The 20,705-nt window shown below is 39.5% G+C and overlaps 1 protein-coding gene across 1 annotated transcript in view; it reads right to left on the reverse strand.

The window, feature by feature from the left end:
* The window catches only part of LOC132781192 (sodium/glucose cotransporter 1-like), a 47,431-nt gene extending 27,065 nt beyond the window's left edge, over window positions 1-20,366 (reverse strand). The window contains exons 1-7 of the mRNA XM_060785220.2: window positions 19,895-20,366; window positions 14,968-15,039; window positions 14,226-14,330; window positions 14,077-14,136; window positions 11,341-11,445; window positions 1,174-1,279; window positions 976-1,056 (exon numbers count right to left, since the gene is read on the reverse strand). Coding sequence (XP_060641203.2) covers window positions 976-1,056; window positions 1,174-1,279; window positions 11,341-11,445; window positions 14,077-14,136; window positions 14,226-14,330; window positions 14,968-15,039; window positions 19,895-20,032 — 667 coding nt within the window. The 5' untranslated portion in view covers window positions 20,033-20,366. The remainder of the gene's footprint in view (window positions 1-975; window positions 1,057-1,173; window positions 1,280-11,340; window positions 11,446-14,076; window positions 14,137-14,225; window positions 14,331-14,967; window positions 15,040-19,894) is intronic.
* Between the last annotated feature and the right edge of the window lie 339 nt (window positions 20,367-20,705).

Raw genomic sequence — 20,705 nt, forward strand, 5'->3', positions numbered from 1 at the left:
TAGTAAGAACATCAGCCCTAGCCTTGTCTTACTCCACTGCCGAGTATACCTGCTCTGTTTGGCACAAGTCTACCCATTCAATGCAGGTGAACACAGCATCGAATGAAACATGCAGAATAATCACAGGATGTCTTAAACCTACACCTGTTGATAAACTCTACAAGCTAGCTGACATTGCCCCCGTCCCTGATGTGCAACAGGAAGTTGCAACAGGAAGTTGCACAGAAAGGGTCTTCCTCCAGGGGCAAAACAAGAATGGGCAATCTGTAAGTCCCTGAATAGACTCAGAAGCGGAGTGGGAAGATCCAAAGACAACCTGGCCAAATGGAACCTATAAGAATCCATTTCACCTTGTGTAACTGTGGAGCAGAACAGACAACTCTGCATCTGTATGCTTGTCCATTGTGCCCTGCCTCATGTACAGAGGAGGAATTGTTGGAGGCTACAGACAATGCCGTTGCTGTTGCCCGTTTTTGGTCAAAAGATATTTAGCCGCCTGCATACCTTCTATTTTATCAGTTTTATACTAATTTATGCAATGCTTTTGATATGAAATAAATAAATAAATAATAATTATATATTCATCATTTTTTCTTCATTATCATTATTTGATATGATTATTACAATTGTTATATTATTATTATTTGATAAGATTTTATGTTATTGTTATATTATTATAATATTTATATATTATTATATTATATATTTAGAATAATTATATGATTATCATACATACACACTATAATAATATTATAATATAATAATACTATTATAATTATTATAGAATAATAATAATATAAAACATAAAATCATAACAAGAATGATAGGAAACCTAGTAATAATGATTATATACTCTAATATAATAATAATGTATATCTCTATTATTATATTGTATATAATTCTTATATTTTACATTATTAATATTTTATATTATTATTATTATTGTTATTATTATTATTATTATTATTATCTTACCGAATACAGCAAGAATGATGGACCCCACCAGCATGATCAAGGTCTGCAAGGTATCCGTGTAGATGACCGCAGCTAAGCCTCCTAATAATGGATATGAATGGGGAGAAAGAGGTGTGAAAGGGAACCCAGAGGGTAATTAGTCTGACCCCCTTCCTAGGCAGGAATGTACTACTAGAATTCCAAGAAAGAGCCCCTTACCCGTAATGGTGTAGAGGGCCGTAATGGCCAGCAGCATGATGATGGCCACATAGATGTCCAGCCCCATGGCCAGCTTGATGAAGATGGCCCCTGAGAAGATGTCCGCCTGGAGAAATAAATATTAGCAGAAATATTATTATTATTATATTGCATATTATAATTTTATTTTAATATATAATGTAATATAATAATTATATTACTACTAGTATATCATATTATATATTATTATTTTATATATAACTAGCTGTCTCCTGCCACGCATTGCTGTGGCCCAGTCTGTGCATATATGTTTTATGTGTGTACATATTTCTGTATATATGTGTGTTTGCATATATATATGTGGTTTTGTGCATACTTTGTAATTTTTTTTGTTTTTTGGCTTTTTAAGCCCCTTCCACTGTGCTTTTTATTGTTTTTATGAGTGATGGTCACTCGTTGGCCTGATACGTCTATTATGTCCAAATTTGGTGTCAATTCGTCCAGTGGTTTTTGAGTTAGGTTAATCCCACAAATGAACATAACATTTTTATTTATATATATTATTATATATTATATTATTTTAATTAATATATTTATTATATTATATTGTAAAATTATATTATAAGTATATTATAATATTAGTATATTATCATATTAAACATTATTATTTTATTTTAATATATATATATATATAATTATATTATTATAATAATATATATTATATATTGTTACACTATATAATATTGGATTTTACTATAATATAATAACGATTATAATTATATTATATTATTATGTTATAGTAAGAATTTATTGTTTTATAAATTAGTATAATATTAGTATCATATACATATGTGTGTGTATGTATATGTGTGTGTGTGTGTATATATATGAATATATATGAATGATTGCATATATTATTACATTGTGTTACATTATATATTATGACATTGACAAGATCCTTGGAGCGGTGAGAATGACCACATGTGCTCTAGACCCTTGTCCCTCCTGGCTTATCAAACTTGCCATTGGGGGATTAGCCAAGTGGTTTGCGAAGATTATAAATGCCTCGCTGAATCAGGGACAATTACTGGCTAGCCTAAAACAGGCAATTGCGAGACCAATCCTGAAAAGGTATCCCTAGATTACTCGGTCCTTAACAGCTACTGACCACTTTTTAATCTCCTTTCTTGGGCAAGGTTCTAGAACGAGTGGTGGCTTCTCACCTCCAGGGATTCTTGGATAAAACCAATTAACTAGATCCATTGCAGTCTGGTTTCAGGTCTGGTCACAGAACGGAAACGGATTTGGTCGCCTTGGTGGGTGACCTCCACGGAGAGCTAGACAGAGGGAATGTGTCCTTGTTGGTTCTCTTCAACTTTTCTCAATGGCTTTTAATACTATCAACAATGGTTTCCTTTTGGGTCGTCTCTCCGGAATGGGTCTTGGGGGCATTGCTATGCAGTGGTTCCACTCCTTCCTGGAGGATTGTACCCAGTTGGTGAAGCTGGGAGACACCTGCTTGGACCCCTGGCCATTGACTTGAGGGGTCCCGCAAGGTTCCATTCTATCTCCCATGCTTTTCAACATCTACATGAAACCGTTGGGAGAGGTCATCCGGAGTTTTGGAGTTGGGTGCCATCTCTATGCAGATGACAAACAACTCTACTACTCCTTTCTACCGAATTCCAAGGAAGCCCCCTAGATACTGGACCAGTGCCTTGCTGCTGTGATGGACTGGATGAGGGCTAACAGGTTGAGGCTTAATCCAGACAAGACAGAGGTCATCCTGGTCAGTTGTAAGGTTGTTCGGGATATAGGGTGGCAACCTGTGCTGGACAGGGTCCCACTCCCCCTGAGGACACAGGTCTGCACTTTGAGGGCCCTCCTGGACTCAGCGCTGACACCTGATGCTCAGGTATTGGTGGTGGCCAGGAGGGCATTTGCACAGTTCAAACTTGTGCGCCAACTGCAACCGTACTTTGAGAAGTCTGGCTTGGCTATGGTGCTCTACACCTTGGTTACATCTAGATTGGATTACTGCAATGCACTGTACGTGGGGCTGCCTTTGAAGATGGCCCGGAAATTGCAACTTGTGCAAAGGTCAGCAGCTAGGTTGTTAACTGGAGCTAGTTACAGGGAGAGGACAACACCTCTACTGATCAGCTCCACTGGCTGCCGATAAGTTTCCGAGCCCAATTCAAAGTGCAGGTTGTTACCTACAAAGCCCTAAACGGTTCAGGTCCTGCTTATCTTTGTGACCATATCTCCCTCTATGAACCGGTGCAAGCGCTACGTTCTGCCAGGGAGGCCTTTCTCTTGCTTCTGCCTCTGTCGCAAGTGCAGTTAGTGGAGATGAGGGAGAGGGCCTTCTTGGTGGTGGCCCCCCAGCTCTGAAACTCTCTCCTCGAGGAGATTAGATTAGCACCCACCCTGTCCTTCTTTCGGAAAGACCTGAAGACTTGGATGTTTCAATGTGCCTTTGAATAATAGTTCAGATACTGATCTTTTAGTAGGATCTCCAGCACTTTATTTCCAGCTCCCGGCCCTATAGTTTGCGTTTGCACTAGCCCTTGTCCTGCCCTATTAGTCTCAAATCTGCACATGCTCACTTGTCCCGGCTGTTGGTTGGTTGTTGCTTGGTTTATGTTTTATGATGTTTTACATTTATTGCTTTTATCGTTTTAATATAGTTTATTGTTATATGTTTTAATTGTGTTACTTTGTATTTTATATTGGGATTGATCCCCATATAAGCCGCCCCGAGTCCCTTTGGGGAGATGGAGATGGGATATAAGAATAAAGTTATTATTATTATTATTATTATTATTTGAAACACAACAAGATGAGTCCACAGCAGACAAGATCATTTGGCTGGCTGTTGTATTGGATCACACATCGGACCCTTCCCAAGTGTCTAGAACTGTGTGATGTATCAGCAAATAATGCATGCAGATCCCAGTAAGATGGCAGATGGTAATTTTGTCAGCGCCGATTGTGTTTAAGTGCAGGCCAAGGTCTTTAGGCACTGCACCCAGTGTGCCGATCACCACTGGGACGACCTTGACTGACTTGTGCCAGAGTCTATTATTATTATTATTATTATTATTATTATTATTATTTGAAACACAACAAGATGAGTCCACAGCAGACAAGATCACTTTGCTGGCTGTTGTATTGGATCACATGTCGGACCCTTCCCAAGTGTCTAGAACTGCGTGATGTATCAGCCAATAATGCGTGCAGATCCCAGTAAGGTGGCCTTAGATGGTAATTTTGTCAGCGCCGATTGTGTTTAAGTGCAGGCCAAGGTCTTTAGGCACTGCATCCAGTGTGCCGATCACCACTGGGACCACCTTTACTGGTTTGTGATTATTATTATTATTATTATTTTATACTATATTATATTGTATTATCACACACACATATAATATTATATCTATCTAGCTATCTATATCTATATCTATCTATTTATATCTATATCCATATCTATATATCTTCTTGAACCTGCAAGGCCTTGTTCTTGATTCCAAGGTCCAAGCCCCTATTAGTCCCCTTTCTGCCTCATTAAGTCTCCATTAAGGCATTCTTTAACTGCTTTCCTTCAACCTTTTGATGGCTTTTATGATAGGGTATTAAGAGCTGGCCCATTAATTAGTAACCCGCTTAACGAGGGGTCAAAGGTTGCCATGGTTGGCTCTCATTCTCTCTATGGAAACACAGAGAGAGAGAGAAGCCCGGCTGTTCTCCTAAAGGGACAAGGTGCTTGTGAGAGCCAGGCGGCGGGGGCCACTCTGGATTAGGCACCTTCCCCTTTGAGGCTCCTCCCCCTTGAAGGAACCTTCATAGGCAGCAATGGCCAAGAGTGTGGGAGGATCCAAGGGGCAGGGCTACATCAGAGAGGCTCCTCCCCCTTATTATAATATTATAATGTTATTATATTATAATTATACATATTTTATAGTAGCTTCAGGAGGAAGAGGAAAGGAGCGAGGCTACATCGGAGAGGCTACTCCCCCCTATGTTAATATTATATTATAGCTTGTTATTATATTCACATAGTATTATGTTATATATCTTCTATATATATATAAATGCTCTGTGCATAATGAGTGCCTTAAAAACAAAAGAACCAATGAACGAAATCACACCAAATTTAGCAACAAAACGTCTCACAACACAAGGAGTGACTATCACTCAAAAAACTATGATTTTGTCATTTGGGAGTTGTAGTTGATGGGATTCATTATTATCCTATAATCAAAGAACATTCTGAACTCCATCAACAATGGAATTGAACCAAACTTGGCACACAGAACTCCCATGACCAACAGAAAATACTGGAAGGGTTTGGTGGGCAATGACCTTGAGTTTGGGAGTTGTAGTTCACCTACATCCAGAGAGCACTGTGGACTCAAACAATGATGAATCTGGACCAAACTTGGCATAAATATTCTATATGCCCAAATATGGACACAGATGGCGTTTGGGGGAAATAGACCTTGACATTTGGGAGTTGTAGTCACTGGGCTTCACAGTTCACCTACAATCAAAGAGCATTCTGAACCCCACGAATGACAGAATCGGGGCAAACTTCCCACACAGAACCCCCATGACCAACAGAAAATACTTAAGGCCATCCAATCCAACTCCCTTCATCAGGGCAAGAAAACGTAATCAAAGCCCTCCTGACAAAGAGCCATCCAGCCATAGACATAGATAGATAGATATGATTCACACACACACAGATATAGTATCATAGATTTGAAAAGGACCCTTAAAGAAGGACAATGGTATGTTGCATGTTCCAGAGTAGGCAAATCAGACAATCTCTATGTCAACACTGACAAAGAAACAACAAGAAATACTGTTTACCCACAAGCAGAAAGAAATTACATATATTAGAAACCAACACTTTCTCATTACTTTATTTTCCAGATCAACAGACTGGGCCACAGCAACGCGTGGTAGGGGACAGCTAGTATATTATAATATGATATATTATATTATAATAATATATATGGGTTTTTTTATTTATTGTGTCAGAAGCAAACCAAGGGTACAGTTGTAATGTATTTAAAAAACACAAAGTTTAAAAACTCGGCATTCTATTAAATATTCTTTGACCAGTAGCTGGCCACTTGGAGTGCCTCTGGTGTTGCTGTAAGGAGGTCCTCCATTGTGCATGCGGCAGGGTTCAGGCTGCATTGTAATAGTTGGTCTGTGGTTTGCTCTCCTCCACACTCACATGACGTGGATTCCACTTTGTGGCCCAATTTCTTAAGGTTGACTCTGCGTCTCGTTGCGCCAGAGCGCAGTCTGTTCAGCGCCTTCCAAGTCACCCAGTCTTCTGTGTGCCCAGGAAGGAGTCTCTCATTCGGTATCAGCCATGGCTTGAGATTTTGTGTTTTAGCCTGCCACTTTTGGACTCTGTAGATCATAGAAAACTATTTCTAGATTTAAGGCATTGATGTGCTGGCTGATATTCAAACAGGCGATGAGCTGGAGATGTCACTGCCCTGGTCCTTTCATTATTGGCTGCAACTTCCCGGCAGATGTCAAGTGGTGCAATACTGACTAGACAGTATAATTTCTCCAGTGGTGTAGGGTGTAATAATGTGGCATGTCTCATTAAGAGCCACATCCACTGTTTTATCGTGGTGAAATGTGTTCCACACTGGGCATGCATACTCAGCAGCAGAGTAGCAAAGCGCAAGGGCAGTTGTCTTCACTGTGTCTGGTTGTGATCCCCAGGTTGTGCCTTTCAGCTTTCATATGATATTATTTCTAGCGCCCACTTTTTGCTTGATACTCAGGCAGTGCTTCTTGTAAGTCAGAGCACGGTCCAGAGTGACTCCCAAATATTTTGGTGTGCTGCAATGCTCCAGTGGGATTCCTTCCCAGGTAATCCTCAGAGCTCGATATTCTTGTCTGTTCTTAAGGTGAAAAGCACACGTCTGTGTTTTAGATGGATTAGGAATCAACTGGCTTTCCCTGTAATAGACAGGAAGAGCATCTAAAGCTTTGGAGAGCTTCTATTCAATGATTTCAAAGCTCCCTGCTTGGGCGGTGATGGCACGATCATCAGCATAGATGAAACTCTCTGTCCCTTCTGGCAGTGGCTGATTGTTTGCATAGATGTTAAACATTGATGGAGTAAGCATGCTCATCTGAGGCAGGCCGTTCTTCTGTTTTCGCTATCTGCTTCTCGGGCCCTGGAATTCAACAAAAAAGCTCCTGTTTTGAAGCAGATTTCCTATAAAGCAGGTAAGGTAGTAGTCCTTTGTGATATTATAAGTTTTTCTCAGGAGAAGGCGACGATTTACAGTGTCATAAGCTGCTGACAGGTCTATGAAGACAGCGTCTGTAATCTGCTGCCTTTCAAAACCATCTTTTATGTGCTGAGTCAGGTTCAGCACTTGCGATGTGCAGCTTTTGCCTTTTCTGAAGCCAGCTTGCTGTGGAATCAACAATTCTATGCAGAATAAGTATCTCCAGAACTTTGTAAAGATGGCATAACAAGGAGATTGATCTATAGCTTACTTCTTGGGAGGAGAGCAATGTCCAATCTTGAAAAAATAGTGAAGAGTAGAGACATCACGCTGGCAACAAAGATCCGCATAGTCAAAGAAATGGTATTCCCCGTAGTCACCTACGGATGTGAGGGAAGGCTGAGTGAAGGAAGATAGATACTTTTGAACTGTGGTGCTGGAGGAAAGTTCTGAGAGTGCCTTGGACCGCCAGAAGATCCAACCAGTCCATACTTCAGGAAATAAAGCCCGACTGCTCATTAGAGGGAAGGATAGGAGAGGCAAAGATGAAGCACTTTGCCCACATCATGAGAAGACAGGAAAGCTTAGAGAAGACAATGATGCTGGGGAAATGGAAGGAAAAAGGAAGAGGGGCCGACTAGGGCAAGATGGATGGATGGGATCCTTGAAGTGACTGGATTGACCTTGAAGGAGCTGGGGGTGGTGATGGCTGACAGGGAGCTCTGGCGTGGACTGGTCCATGAAGTCACAAAGAGTCGGAAACGACTGAACGAATGAACAACAACAACAAAGTCTTTGCCTGGTTTCAAGATGGCTATGACTCTTGCTTTCCTCCAAATTTTAGGGATCTGACAGGATGCAATGCTTCAGCAGCCAGCACCTTGCTTTTGGGCCAAAGTTCTTAATTTGTTCCATCCGTAGATCATCCAGGCCAGCTGCTTTGCCATTTTTACATTTTACATTGAGAGCCATGTCCAATTCAGTAGATGTAAAAGGTTATTGTTCTCATTTTCTGGTTGTCTGACTATTGGTTTCCTTCCTCCTTTGGCAGCAATGTTGGGTTTCCTATTCTTCAGAAATTGATGCGTTATGTGATCTGCCTTTATGTTGGCATGGGTATTAGTTTGTGGGGGATCATTGTTCAACTGTCTTAACAGCCTCCACGCCTTGACTAACCCATGTGGACTTCTGTTATCAGCTTTATCTACTGTTCTTTCTTGGCTTCAGAGATGGAGGACAAAATGCTCTGCGCTGCCTGAAGAGTTTGCTCACTAAATGAGTCTTCGTTGTGGAGCCTGTAATAGTCTTCCAACAAGGCAGCTGTTTCAGGAGTAATGCCCTGAAGGTAGTGGGATCTGCAGCCTCTTGGTGTAGAGGCCCGTGAGCAGGTTTTTACTATTTTGATAAAGCGCTTGTATTCCTCAGGGGTTGGGGCGATCGATATGATCTTGTCATCTAACATGTCTAAGAATTTAGACCAATCTGCCTTTCTGAAGTTGAATCTTCATTTAAACCAAACTTCCTGAGGTCTTGTAGTTGGGAACAATTGGCATACTATCGGCCGATGCTGGGTATTTGGTATTGGTGATCCCACTGATTTAGTGCATTGCTGCATAATTCTGTCACTCACAAATAGGAGGTCGGGGTTATATCCTTGGTGCCATCGCCCACTGTTGTAGAATGGTGGGAGCTTACTATCATGAATGAGTGATAGTTTGTGCAGTTAAGACCAGGAGAGGACAACCTCTCCATTTTTATCCTCTTGAGCACAGCCCCATACATGGCTATGGCTGTTAAAGTCACCAATAGCCTATAAAGCCCTAAACAGTTCTGGCCCAACTTGCCTATTATAATGTATCTCTCCTTACGAACCTTCCAGGAATTTAAGATCATCTGGGGAGGCCCTGCTCTTGATCCCGCCTGCCTCACAGGCACGCTTGGTGGGGATGAAGGACAGGGCCTTCTCCGTGGTGGCCCCTCGGCTGTGGCACTTCCTTCCTGTGGATATTAGATCGGCCCCCTCCCTCCTGACCTTTTGGAAAAGAGTAAAAACCTGGCTCTTCGAGCAAGCTTTTGGAACCTAGTTGTAACCAGACAAGTATTGCGAACGAATATGGAACGGTTTAACGATGTAAATGGACATGGATTTAAACTTGGAAGTCATTGATTTTTATAGTTTTAAATTGTTTTATATGAATTTTATTATGTGATTTAGCCTGTTTTAAACTATGTATTTATGTGTGTTCAGCATCTAATTTTTGCCAGTCTGTATACCGCTGTGAGTCGCCTTTGGGATGAAAAGGGCAGGATAAAAGTGTGGTTAAAATAAATAAATAAATACATAAATAAATTACTACCGTCCTTTGGTGCCTATCAAAGTTCTCAGAAGAGGAGAAACAAAACTCTTCATTTGGGGACTTGTACATAGAGGTAACCGTGATGTTACTAAGCTCTACTGTTATATTGTTTTCTTCAGTGTTTATGGGCACTGCTGACTTAAGTCCTGGTTTTACAAAGTTAGCGCTTCTATACTGTGCATATGGTTTTTCCGCCACTAAGATCATTCCTGGAACTTTCGGTCATTTCTGTTGTTTATCCCTGTATGTTTCTTGGACACACAGCACATCACATTTTTTATCTTGGCACAATTCATAAAGCAGCTGTTATTTGGAGCCCCCGGTGACGCAATGGGTTAAACCCTTGTGCCGGCAAGACTGAAGACCGACAGGTCGCAGGTTCAAATCCGGGGAGAGGCGGATGAGCTCCCTCTATCTGCTCCAGCTCCTCATGCGGGGACATGAGAAAAGCCTCCCACAAGGATGATAAAAACATCAAATCATCCGGGCATCCCCTGGTCAACGTCCTTGCAGACGGCCAATTCTTTCATACCAGAAGCGACTTGCAGTTTCTCAAGTCGCTCCTGACACGATAAAAAAAAAATTGGCAACTGGCATGTCTTTGATGGGGATTGAGATTATTGTCATAGTTGCTCCTAAAAAGGTCTGTTGGTTTGTTTGGTTCCATGCTGCAAGTTGCTTCTGGTTGTAAAAGAATCAGCGATCTACAAAGTCGTTGCCCAGGGGATGCCTGGATTTGTTACAATCCTGCGGGGAGGCTTATCTCATGGTATATATGGTATAATATATAGATATAATGTGATATATATATATATATATATATATATATATATATATATATATACACACACTAATGTTTATATTATAAGAATACATATCTTATAATATATACATCATATAATAATATATATCTCACATAATACTATAATTGTAGTGATAGAATATATATTTGCAGTGATATCTTATTATAATAATTATTATAATATAAATTTTATAGTATATAATAATTATTATATTATCTATATAAATAAAAATGTAATGTTTGTTTGTGGGATTAACATAACTCAAAAACCACTAAGCGAATTGACACCAAATTTGGACACAATACACTTATCAGACTAACAAGTGACCATCACTCATAAAAACACTGAAAAACACTGCAGAAGAGACCTCAAAAGCCAAAACATAAAGACATTACAACGCATGCACAAAACCACATACATATATATTCAAACACACATATATACACATATACACAAATACACAGACATATATACACACACAAAACACACATACACAGACTGGGCCACAGCAACGTGTGGCTGGGGACGGCTAGTATATAATATAATTGTAGTGATATAATATATATATATGATGGTATAAATATAGTAAGTAAATAAATATATAATAATATAACAACGTAATAATGATGATAATAATAATAATAATAATAATAGTATTTTTCTTCCTCCCCCTGAGGCTCCTCTCTCTTGGCCTTCTCCCCCGGGACTCCCCCATTTCCCTTAAAGGGCCTCCTTGCTTCCAAGATGGTTGCCACTCACTGAGATCTTGGTGAAGATGTAGAGCAGGAGTGAAAGGACAGAGAGGTAGATCTGGATCCGCTTCCCTCCAAAGCGCTTCTTGAGGTACTCCGGCATCGTCACCACCTGATGAGGGTCAGAAGAAGGGTTAGGGTCAGGGGTCAGTTAAAGTTAGAATCAGGGGCCCCTTCAAGGTTACAGTCAGGGGTCAAAGATCAGTGAGATTGATTACAATTAGGGTAAAAATTGAGGTTATGGGTAGACAGCGGCTTCGTTAGAATCGGGTTTATGGTTATTGTTATAATATTTCCATATTGAAGTTGAGTAGAGTGAAAGTAACAAATAGGATTGGAGTAAGGGATGGGTAGTAGGCCTATGCGAGTCGTTAGTGAAAATTTCGTCACCATAATGAGAGAAATGAAATTTCATGACTTTTTCGTTCTCGCGATTGCGCATGTGGGGAAACTCACGGGGCTCCTTCCTGCCTCACTTTTTACAGCTATCAGGCTGAAACTTTGTATGGTTACAGAACACATTGACCACAATTAGCCCACCCAATTTCAGGACATTTTCACTTTTCCACGGAATTTTGGGGAAATTTCTAAGTTTTTATAAACAACATTAAAAAAAACCTACAAGAGCTGTCTTGTTCAATTGTCTGTACAGTGACACATGATAACATTGTAATATAATACAGATAGATAGATAGATAGATAGATAGATAGATAGATAGAATTGTGGATAGATTAGTTGATGGATAGATAGATAGATAGATAGATAGATAGATAGATAGACAGATAGAAAAGAAATTGTAGATCGATTGATAAATGGATAGATGGATGAATGGGTGGATAGATGGATGGATAGATAGCTAGATAGACAGATAGACAGAATTGTAGATAGATTGGTGCATTGATAGATGATGGATGGATGGACAGATAGATAGAATTGTGGATGAATGGATGGATAGATAGATTGGTGATTGGATAGATGAGATAGATAGATAGATAGATAGATAGATAGATAGATAGATAGATAGATAGATAGATAGATAGGCAGGTAGATAGAGAGAGAGAGAGAGAGATAGAGAGATAGAGAGATAGAGAGATAGAGAGACAGATAGCATTGTGGATGGGTGGGTGGATAGATTGGTGGATGGATAGATGGATGGGTAGATAGATAGATAGATAGATAGATAGATAGATAGATAGATAATTGTGGACGGATGGGTGGATAGATAGATTGGTGGGTGGATGAATGAATGGGATGGATGGATGGATAGAATTGTGGATGAATGGATAGATAAATAGATAGAGAGAAAGAGAGGAAGCGATTGGTGGATGGATGGAGAGGTAGATAGAAAAATAGATAGATATATATAACTATCTGATAGAATTGTGGATGGGTGGGTGGGTGGATAGATGGATGGATGGATGGATGGATAGATAGATAGATAGATAGATAGATAGATAGATAGATAGATAGAATTGTGGGTGGATGGATAGAGAGATTGGTGGATGGATGGCTGGATAAATAGAATTGTGGATGAATGGATGGGTAGATAAATAGATAGACAGATAGATAGATAGATAGATAGATAGATAGATAGATTAGAAAGAATTGTAGAAAGATTGGTGGATGGATGGTGGGTGGCGAGACTGATAGATAAATAGATAGAATTGTGGACAGGTATATGGATGGATACATACTTACATACATTATACACAATTCTATGTTTGTGAATGTGGATAGATTGATAGAGGGAGGGAGGGAGCAAGAGAGAGAGAGAGAGAATTGTGGATGAATGAGTGGATAGGTAGGTAGGTAGATACATAGATAGATAGATAGATAGATAGATAGATGGATGGATGGAATCGTGACTAGAATGGTGGATGGATGGATGAATTGTGGATAAATTGGTGGATAAATTTTACCACCATAATGAGAGTAATGAAATTTCTTGACTTTTTTGTTCTCATCTATTGCATATGTGGGGAAACTTCGGGGGTCCTTTCTCCCTCATTTTTACAGTTATTGGGGTAAAACTTGCTACAATGGTAGAGCACGCTTACCACCGTGAGCCCATCCAGTTTCAGAACATTTCGCTTATCCACTGATATTGGGGATTTTGGGGAATTTTGGGGTTAGAAGAAGAGTTAGGGTTGTATTAAAGAATGGGTTAGAATTAGGGTTAGGATTGGGGTTAAGGCTAGAGCGAGTGAAGCATTAGAAGAAGGGTTAGGGATAGGTTTTGGGTCAGGGATTGGTTAGAGTTGAGGTCAGAGTTCATTTAGAATAAAGGTAGAAGGATGAGTTTAGAATAAATTTAGAGTTCGGATGGGAGGTAGGGTTAGATTCAGAGATGGGTTAGAATCATGGTTAGGGTTCAGTATGAATGAAGGGATGAGTGAGAGTAAAAGAGGGCTTAGGGCTGGAGTTAGGGTCAGGGATCTATGAGGGTTAAGGTCGGGAGTAAGTTAGAATAAGGCTTAGTTTAGTTTAGGTTTGGGTTAGAGGAAGGGTTATGGGTAGAACTGGGGTCAGGTTCAAGGCTAGGGTCAGGGGTTGGTTACAATTAGGGATGAGTTAGAGTCAGGTTTAGGGATACAATTAGAGTGAGGGTTCTTTATGGGTAAGATTGAGGGTTTGGTCAAGGATGGGCTAGGATTAGAGACCTCATTTGAGTTAGAGATGGACTGGAATTCGGGTTGGGGTTTGGGTTAGGGTCTTAGGGTCAGCCTGAACATCTGTACTCACCCCGGCCTTGATGTAAATGGGGACGAACACCCAGCCAAGGACCACCACCATCACCAGCGCCTGGGGCCAATGAAAACACAGACACATGCATATATACATAGTCCAATTTCCTATCAGGAATCAATAATTCTATTGGGATCAATACTCACGTTCCACTCGAAGCCACCGATGGCAATCCCAGCAGCTGCCCCAGTTCCAGCTAGCCCCACAAAATGGCCACTGCCAATGTTGCTGGCGAAGAGGGAGGCCCCGATCTGGGGAATATAGGAAAGCGATAAATTTATCAATCAATCAAGTCATCAATCTATTAACTGATTGATCAATTCGTCCAGTGATGAAATCATCAACTTATTTACCAATTGCTCAATTTCTCAATCAATTTATTAGTCAATCAATCTATTAATCAATCGATCAAATAACCAATATATTCACCGATCCATCTATTTGTCAGTCAATCAGTTCTTCGATCAATCAAATCATGAATCTATTCACTGATCAATTAGTCAATTGACTGATTCACCAATCAATCAAATAATCAATCTATTACCTATCAATCAATTCATCAATTCATCAATCTGTCAATCGATTGATTCATCATAGATTAGTTTGTCAATTGATCAGTTTATCAATCTATTCACCAATAGTTCGATTTGTCAATCCATATATTCATTGATCGAGATATTAATCCATCAATTCATTAATCAATCTATTGCTCAATCAATCCAGTAATCAATCAATGCAACATCAGGACACCATTTGCCCCAGTTATAGGAAAGAGGAGGGAGAGAGGCAAAGCTATGAAGTGCCTTTCTTGGGAAGATTTACTCCATGGAATTCACTGATTGATTGATAGATAGATAGATCAATCAGTGGATCAATAATGCCACTCACCGGCCACCAGGACATGCTGCGCCCAGCCAGGAAGAAGCCCCCGACGGTCCCACGATTCGTGGAATACATGGCCTAAAATCAGCGGAAACACAAAAATATCAATTAATGAAGGGTATTGATTAGAATGATTCAGATATTAATCAATGGCCTTTTGGGGATCCTTGCTAATGATCAATAGTTTGGATCTGATCAGGTTAATTGGTCCTATCAGTCTAATGCACACATGTCTGTCTGTCTGTCTGTCTGTCTATCTATCTATCTATCCATCCATCCATAGATAGAATGATAGATTGGTCAATAGATAAGATAGACAGGTGGAAAATAGTTAGATACTGATAGATGATATAACTGTAGATAGAGAAATATAGATTGATGATAGAATTGTAGATAAATAGAGAAAGAAAGATATTGGATAGATATTGATAGAATTGTAGATAGAATTATAGAGATGATAGAATTGTAGATAAAGAGATATTAAAGCTTAAAGGTTGTCCCCTGACATTAAGTCCAGTCATGTCTGACTCTGGGGTGTGGTGCTCATCTCCATTTCTAAGCCGAAGACCCGGCGTTGTCCGTAGACACCTCCAAGGTCATGTGGCCGGCATGACTGCATGGAGAGATATTAGATAGATATTAAAAGAATTAGAGAAGCAATGATAGACTGATTAATCAATAGATAAGATAGACAGACAGATGATAGGTAGATATTGAATGATGATAGATAGATAGATAGATAGATAGATAGATAGATAATAGAAAAAGAGAGAAAGATATTAGATAGATAGATCGATTACAATACATAAGAGAGAGAACATAACAAGTGACTAGATTGAGAGACAGCTCAATAAAGACTTATTGGGAAAAAAACATTGACTAACTTGATTGATTGATCGATTGATTAATTGAAACAGAATAGATCAGGGCAGTGGGAAATTGTTGTTTCTCTTCAATGTTTGATGCTTTGTCTTATGTCTGTTATAACAGGCTGAGTTTTTAAATTTAATTTTAGTTATTAAGTCATAATTCGTGTTCATATGTTGGGTTGTTGAAATTTTGTTAGTATGGATGTATTGTTGTTGTATTTGGACATTGAATATTTGCCTTTTATACTTGGAATCTGTCCTGAGTCCCTCTGGGGAGACAGAGCTGAATATAAATAAAGTTTTATTGTTGTTGTTGTTGTTGTTGCTGTTATCGCAGCAGCCAGATAGAAATCAGTCATCAATCAATCAGTTGCCAAAAGGGATTTTTGAATGATTCGGGGAATTCAGGGATTGAGATATTCGGGGAATTTGTGGATTTATCAATATCTACCCAACATCTTTCTCAATTTATCTACAATTCTATCATCAATCTATATTTCTCTATCTATAATTCTATAATCTATCAGTATCTACCTATCATCCATCTGTCTATCTCATCTATTGATCAATCAATCTATTTATAATTCTATGTACAATTCTATCAATATCTATCTAATATCTTTATCTACAATTCTATCATCTGTATAATTCTACGTACAATTCTATCAATATCTATCCAATATTTTTCTCTATTTATCTACAACTAGCTGTACCCACCACGCGTTGCTGTGGCCAACCTTCCCTCTTTCTCTCCTTCTTTCCCTCCTTCCTTCACTCCCTCTTTCCTTCCTTCCCATCTTTCCTTCTCTTCTTCCTTCTTTATCTCTTTCCTTCCTTCCCCTTTTTCTTTCTCTTCTGCTGTTTCTCTTTTCTTCCTTCTCTTTCCTTCTTTCCTTCCCTCTTTCTCTACATCTTCCCTCCTTCCTTCGCTCCCTCTTTCCTTCCTTCTTTCGTTTTTCTTTCCTTCTCTCCTTCCTTCCTTCTCTAACTTTCCTTCCTTCCCCCTTTTTCTCTTCTTCTTTCCTTCTCTCTTTGCTTCCATGCTTCCTTCTCCCTTTCCTTCTTTCTTTCTTTCCCTCCCCTTTTCTTTTCTTTTCTTTCTTTCTTTCTTTTCTCCTCCTCCCTCCCTCTTTCTTCCCTTTTTTCTGTATTCTCATTTACGTTTTCGTCATTTAGCTTTCTGGGGCTTTTAAAGTCCCTTCTGCTGTGATTTTCCAGTGTTTTTTTGAGTGAAGGACATACATTGGGTTGTTAGGTGTCTTCTGTCCAAATTTGGTGTCAATTCCCCCAGTGGTTTTTGAGTTCTGTTAATCCCACAAACGAACATTACATTTTTATTTATATAGATTCTATCATCAATCTATCATCAAGTCAAGAATAGGGCTCCACAGTCACCTATGGACCCACAAGAATCCTGGAAGACTATCCTACTCGGCCAATGAGGGATTGCCTAAGTAAGTAAGTATCATCAATCTATATCTATCTATAATTTATCTATAAATCAACTTCCTCTCTATTTCTCTATCTCTCTATCTCTCTATCTATCTATCTATCTAAATCAGGGGTCCTCAAACTAAGGCCCGGGGGCCAGATACAACCCTCCAAGGTCATTTACCTGGCCCTCGCTCAGGGTCAACCTAAGCCTGAAACAACTTAAAAGCACACAACAACAACAACAACAAGCCTATCTCATCAGCCAAAAGCAGCCCCGCATTTCCCATTGAAATACTAATGAGTTTATGTTTGTTAAAATTGTTCTTCATTTTAATTATCGTATTGTTTTTAAGTGTTTATTGCACTACAAATAAGATATGTGCAGTGTGCATAGGAATTCATTCATGTTTTTTTCAGATTATAATCCGGCCCTCCAACAGTTTGAGGGACTGTGACCTGGCCCTCAGTTTAAAGTTTGTGGATCCCTGATCTAAACATTAGCCTATTATTATCCATATCTATTACCTTTCCATATTGATATATTATATCTATTTCTTTTTCTCTCTGTTGTTATCAGTCTTTATATCAGTATGGATATTAATAGCAATAGATTTAATTGATCAATAAGAAAGAGATAGAGAGAATACAGAGAGAATGAATTGATAGATCAGTGGTTCCCAACCTTTTTTTTTACCAGGGACCACTTGACCAGGGACCACTTTGACCAGGGACCACTCTCCAACATTAGTATCAAAAGTATTACGAATCAATTTTTGGTCAACTTTAGATTTGGTTTGGTAATTTGGAATTCAGAAAATTGCATTGGATAGACCACATCAGCTCTAGTTTCTGATACAGAACATATGCCATCTGGTAGTTCCCATCTGCTTGCCCACAGAAAACCATATTTAATCATCTAGAGCTGATGTGGTCTATCCAAGGGGTCGGGGTTGGTTAGTGACAGGAAAGGAGTGGCAGGTGACGTGAAAGGAGTGGAAATAAAATAAAATAAATAAAGTGAAAGGAGGTTCGCGGACCAGTTTTTCGTCCTCGTGGCCCACTGGTGATCTGCGGACCACAGGTTAAGAACCACTGGGATAGATAGAATAGAGAAACATAGAAAGATAGAGAGAGAGAGAGAGAGAGAGAGAGAATTAATTGATTGATAAGGAAGAGATAGATAGATAGATAGATAGATAGATAGATAGATAGATAATAGAACAGAGAGAGACAGAATGAATGAATGAATGAATGAATGAATGAATGAATGAATAGATTTGAGGGATTAAAGAGTTCAGGGATTTGGGGAACGCAAGGATTTGGGTGAATCAAGAATTGAGGGATTTGGAGAATTCAGGGATTTGGGGGATCAAGGATGCAGGGATTCAGGGAATTCTTGGATTGAGTGAATCAAGGATTCAGGGAATTTAGTGAATCAAGGATTGAGGGATTTGGGGAATCTATGATTAATGGATTCAGAGAACTTGGTGACTCTAGGATTGAGGGATTTGGGGAATCAAGGTCCAAGGATCTGGGGATTTAGGGATTCAGTGATTTGGGGGGTTTAGGGAATGTATGGATTTGGGGGATCAAGGATTCAGGAATCTGGGGAATTCTGGGATTTGGTTAATAAAGGATTGAGGGATTCATAGAGCTGAGGAATCAATGATTTAGAGAGAGTTGTGGGTTTGGGGAATTCCTGTATTTGGGGAACCAGGGATTTAGTGAAGGTGTAGATTTGGTGAATCAAGGATTCAAGGAGTTGGGGATTTTGAGATTTTGTGAATCAAGGATTCAGAGAGTTGTGGATTTGGGGAATTTGTGGATTTGAAGAACCAGGGATTCAGGGAATGTGTACATTTGGCAACTTGTGAATTTGTGGAATTCATGGATTTAGTGGATCAAGGATTTGGTCATTCAAGGATTCAGGGATTTGGTGAATGTGTGGATTTAGGGAATCAAGGATTCAGAGAGAGAGTTGTGGATTCGGGGGATTCCTAATTTTGGTGCATCAGGGATTGAGAGATTTGGAGAATTTTTAGAATTGGTGAATCAAGCATTTGTGGAATTTGTGGATTTAGTTAAGGATTTAAGGAATCAAAGATTCACAGATTTGGGGAATCAAGGATCCAGAAAGTTGTGGATTTGGGGAATTCCTAGATTTAGTGGATCAAGGATTTGGGGAATTCCTGGATTTAGTGAATCAAGGATTTGCGGAATTCATGTATTTGGTGGATCAAAGATTCGGGGAATTCATTGATTCGGTGAATCAAATGTTTTAGGGATTTCCTGAATGTGTGGATTTAGTGGATCAAGGATTTGAGGAAGTATGGATTTGGTGAATCAAAGATTTCAGGGATTTGGGGAATTTGAGGATTTGAAGAATCAAGGATTCAGAGAGTTGTAGATTTGGGGGATTCCTGGATTTGAGGAACCAGGGATTTGGGGAATGTGCAGATTTGGTGACTCAGGGATTCGGGGAATTCATAGATTTGATGGTTCAAGGATCTGGTGAATCGAGGATTCAGAGAGCATTGTGGATGGCGGAGGGGTTGTGAATGTGGTCAACTGGGGATTGGGGGGACATGGTGGATCCCAGACCCAGGGCAGCGGGGGACTCAGGGACTCACCCAGAGGCCCACGGCCAGGACCACCAGGAAGTAGATCACGATGACAGCAATATCGGCCGCATTGTCCACTGCCACCCTCTTGTCGCTGGCCTTATTCATTGTGGTCATGAACCCCTGCGGGAGCGTAGTGGTCTCCATCCTTCCTTCTCCTTCTCTTCTCTTCTCTTCCTTTCCTTTCCTCCGTATTCCGTTTTATATCTCTGCTGGGGGTTAATGATCAAACTCGCTGCTCCGGAGGGAGTCCTAATTGCTCACCTGCGGCTCTTCCTCCTCCTTTGCTGCCTTTGTTAATAAAGAAACCAGCTGCAGGTGCGGCAGGTAAGACGGGCCAAGGGCTATTTTTAGGGAGGAAGGAAGGGAGAAAGGAAGGAAGGCGGGCCTTGGGGGAATTAAGGCATCTCTTCACATTCCTTCTTTCGCTCTTGAAGTTACCTGGGTGTCACCTGGGGTTACAAAAGGTCAGTGGAGATCACCCAGAAGGGAGGTGGGTTGACCCTTAAGGGGAAAGAAGGAAAGAAAAGCAGGGAATGCATTAATAATGATCAGAATGATAATGATAACGATAATAATAATGTAGAAAATGAGAATAACATATAATAATAACAACAGCAAGAATAATATACAATAATAATAATATAAAGAAAATAGGAATAAGAATATAACAATGAAATTAATAAGAATATATAATAAGAATAATAATATATAATCAGAATATATAATAATATAAAGAAAATAAGAATAAGAAGTAGTAATAATAATGAAAATAATAATAATAATAATAATATAAATAATAGAATAATATATAATAATA

This window comes from Anolis sagrei, chromosome X (genome assembly GCF_037176765.1).
Source record: "Anolis sagrei isolate rAnoSag1 chromosome X, rAnoSag1.mat, whole genome shotgun sequence".
In the NCBI taxonomy this organism is placed as follows: Eukaryota; Metazoa; Chordata; class Lepidosauria; order Squamata; family Dactyloidae; genus Anolis; species Anolis sagrei.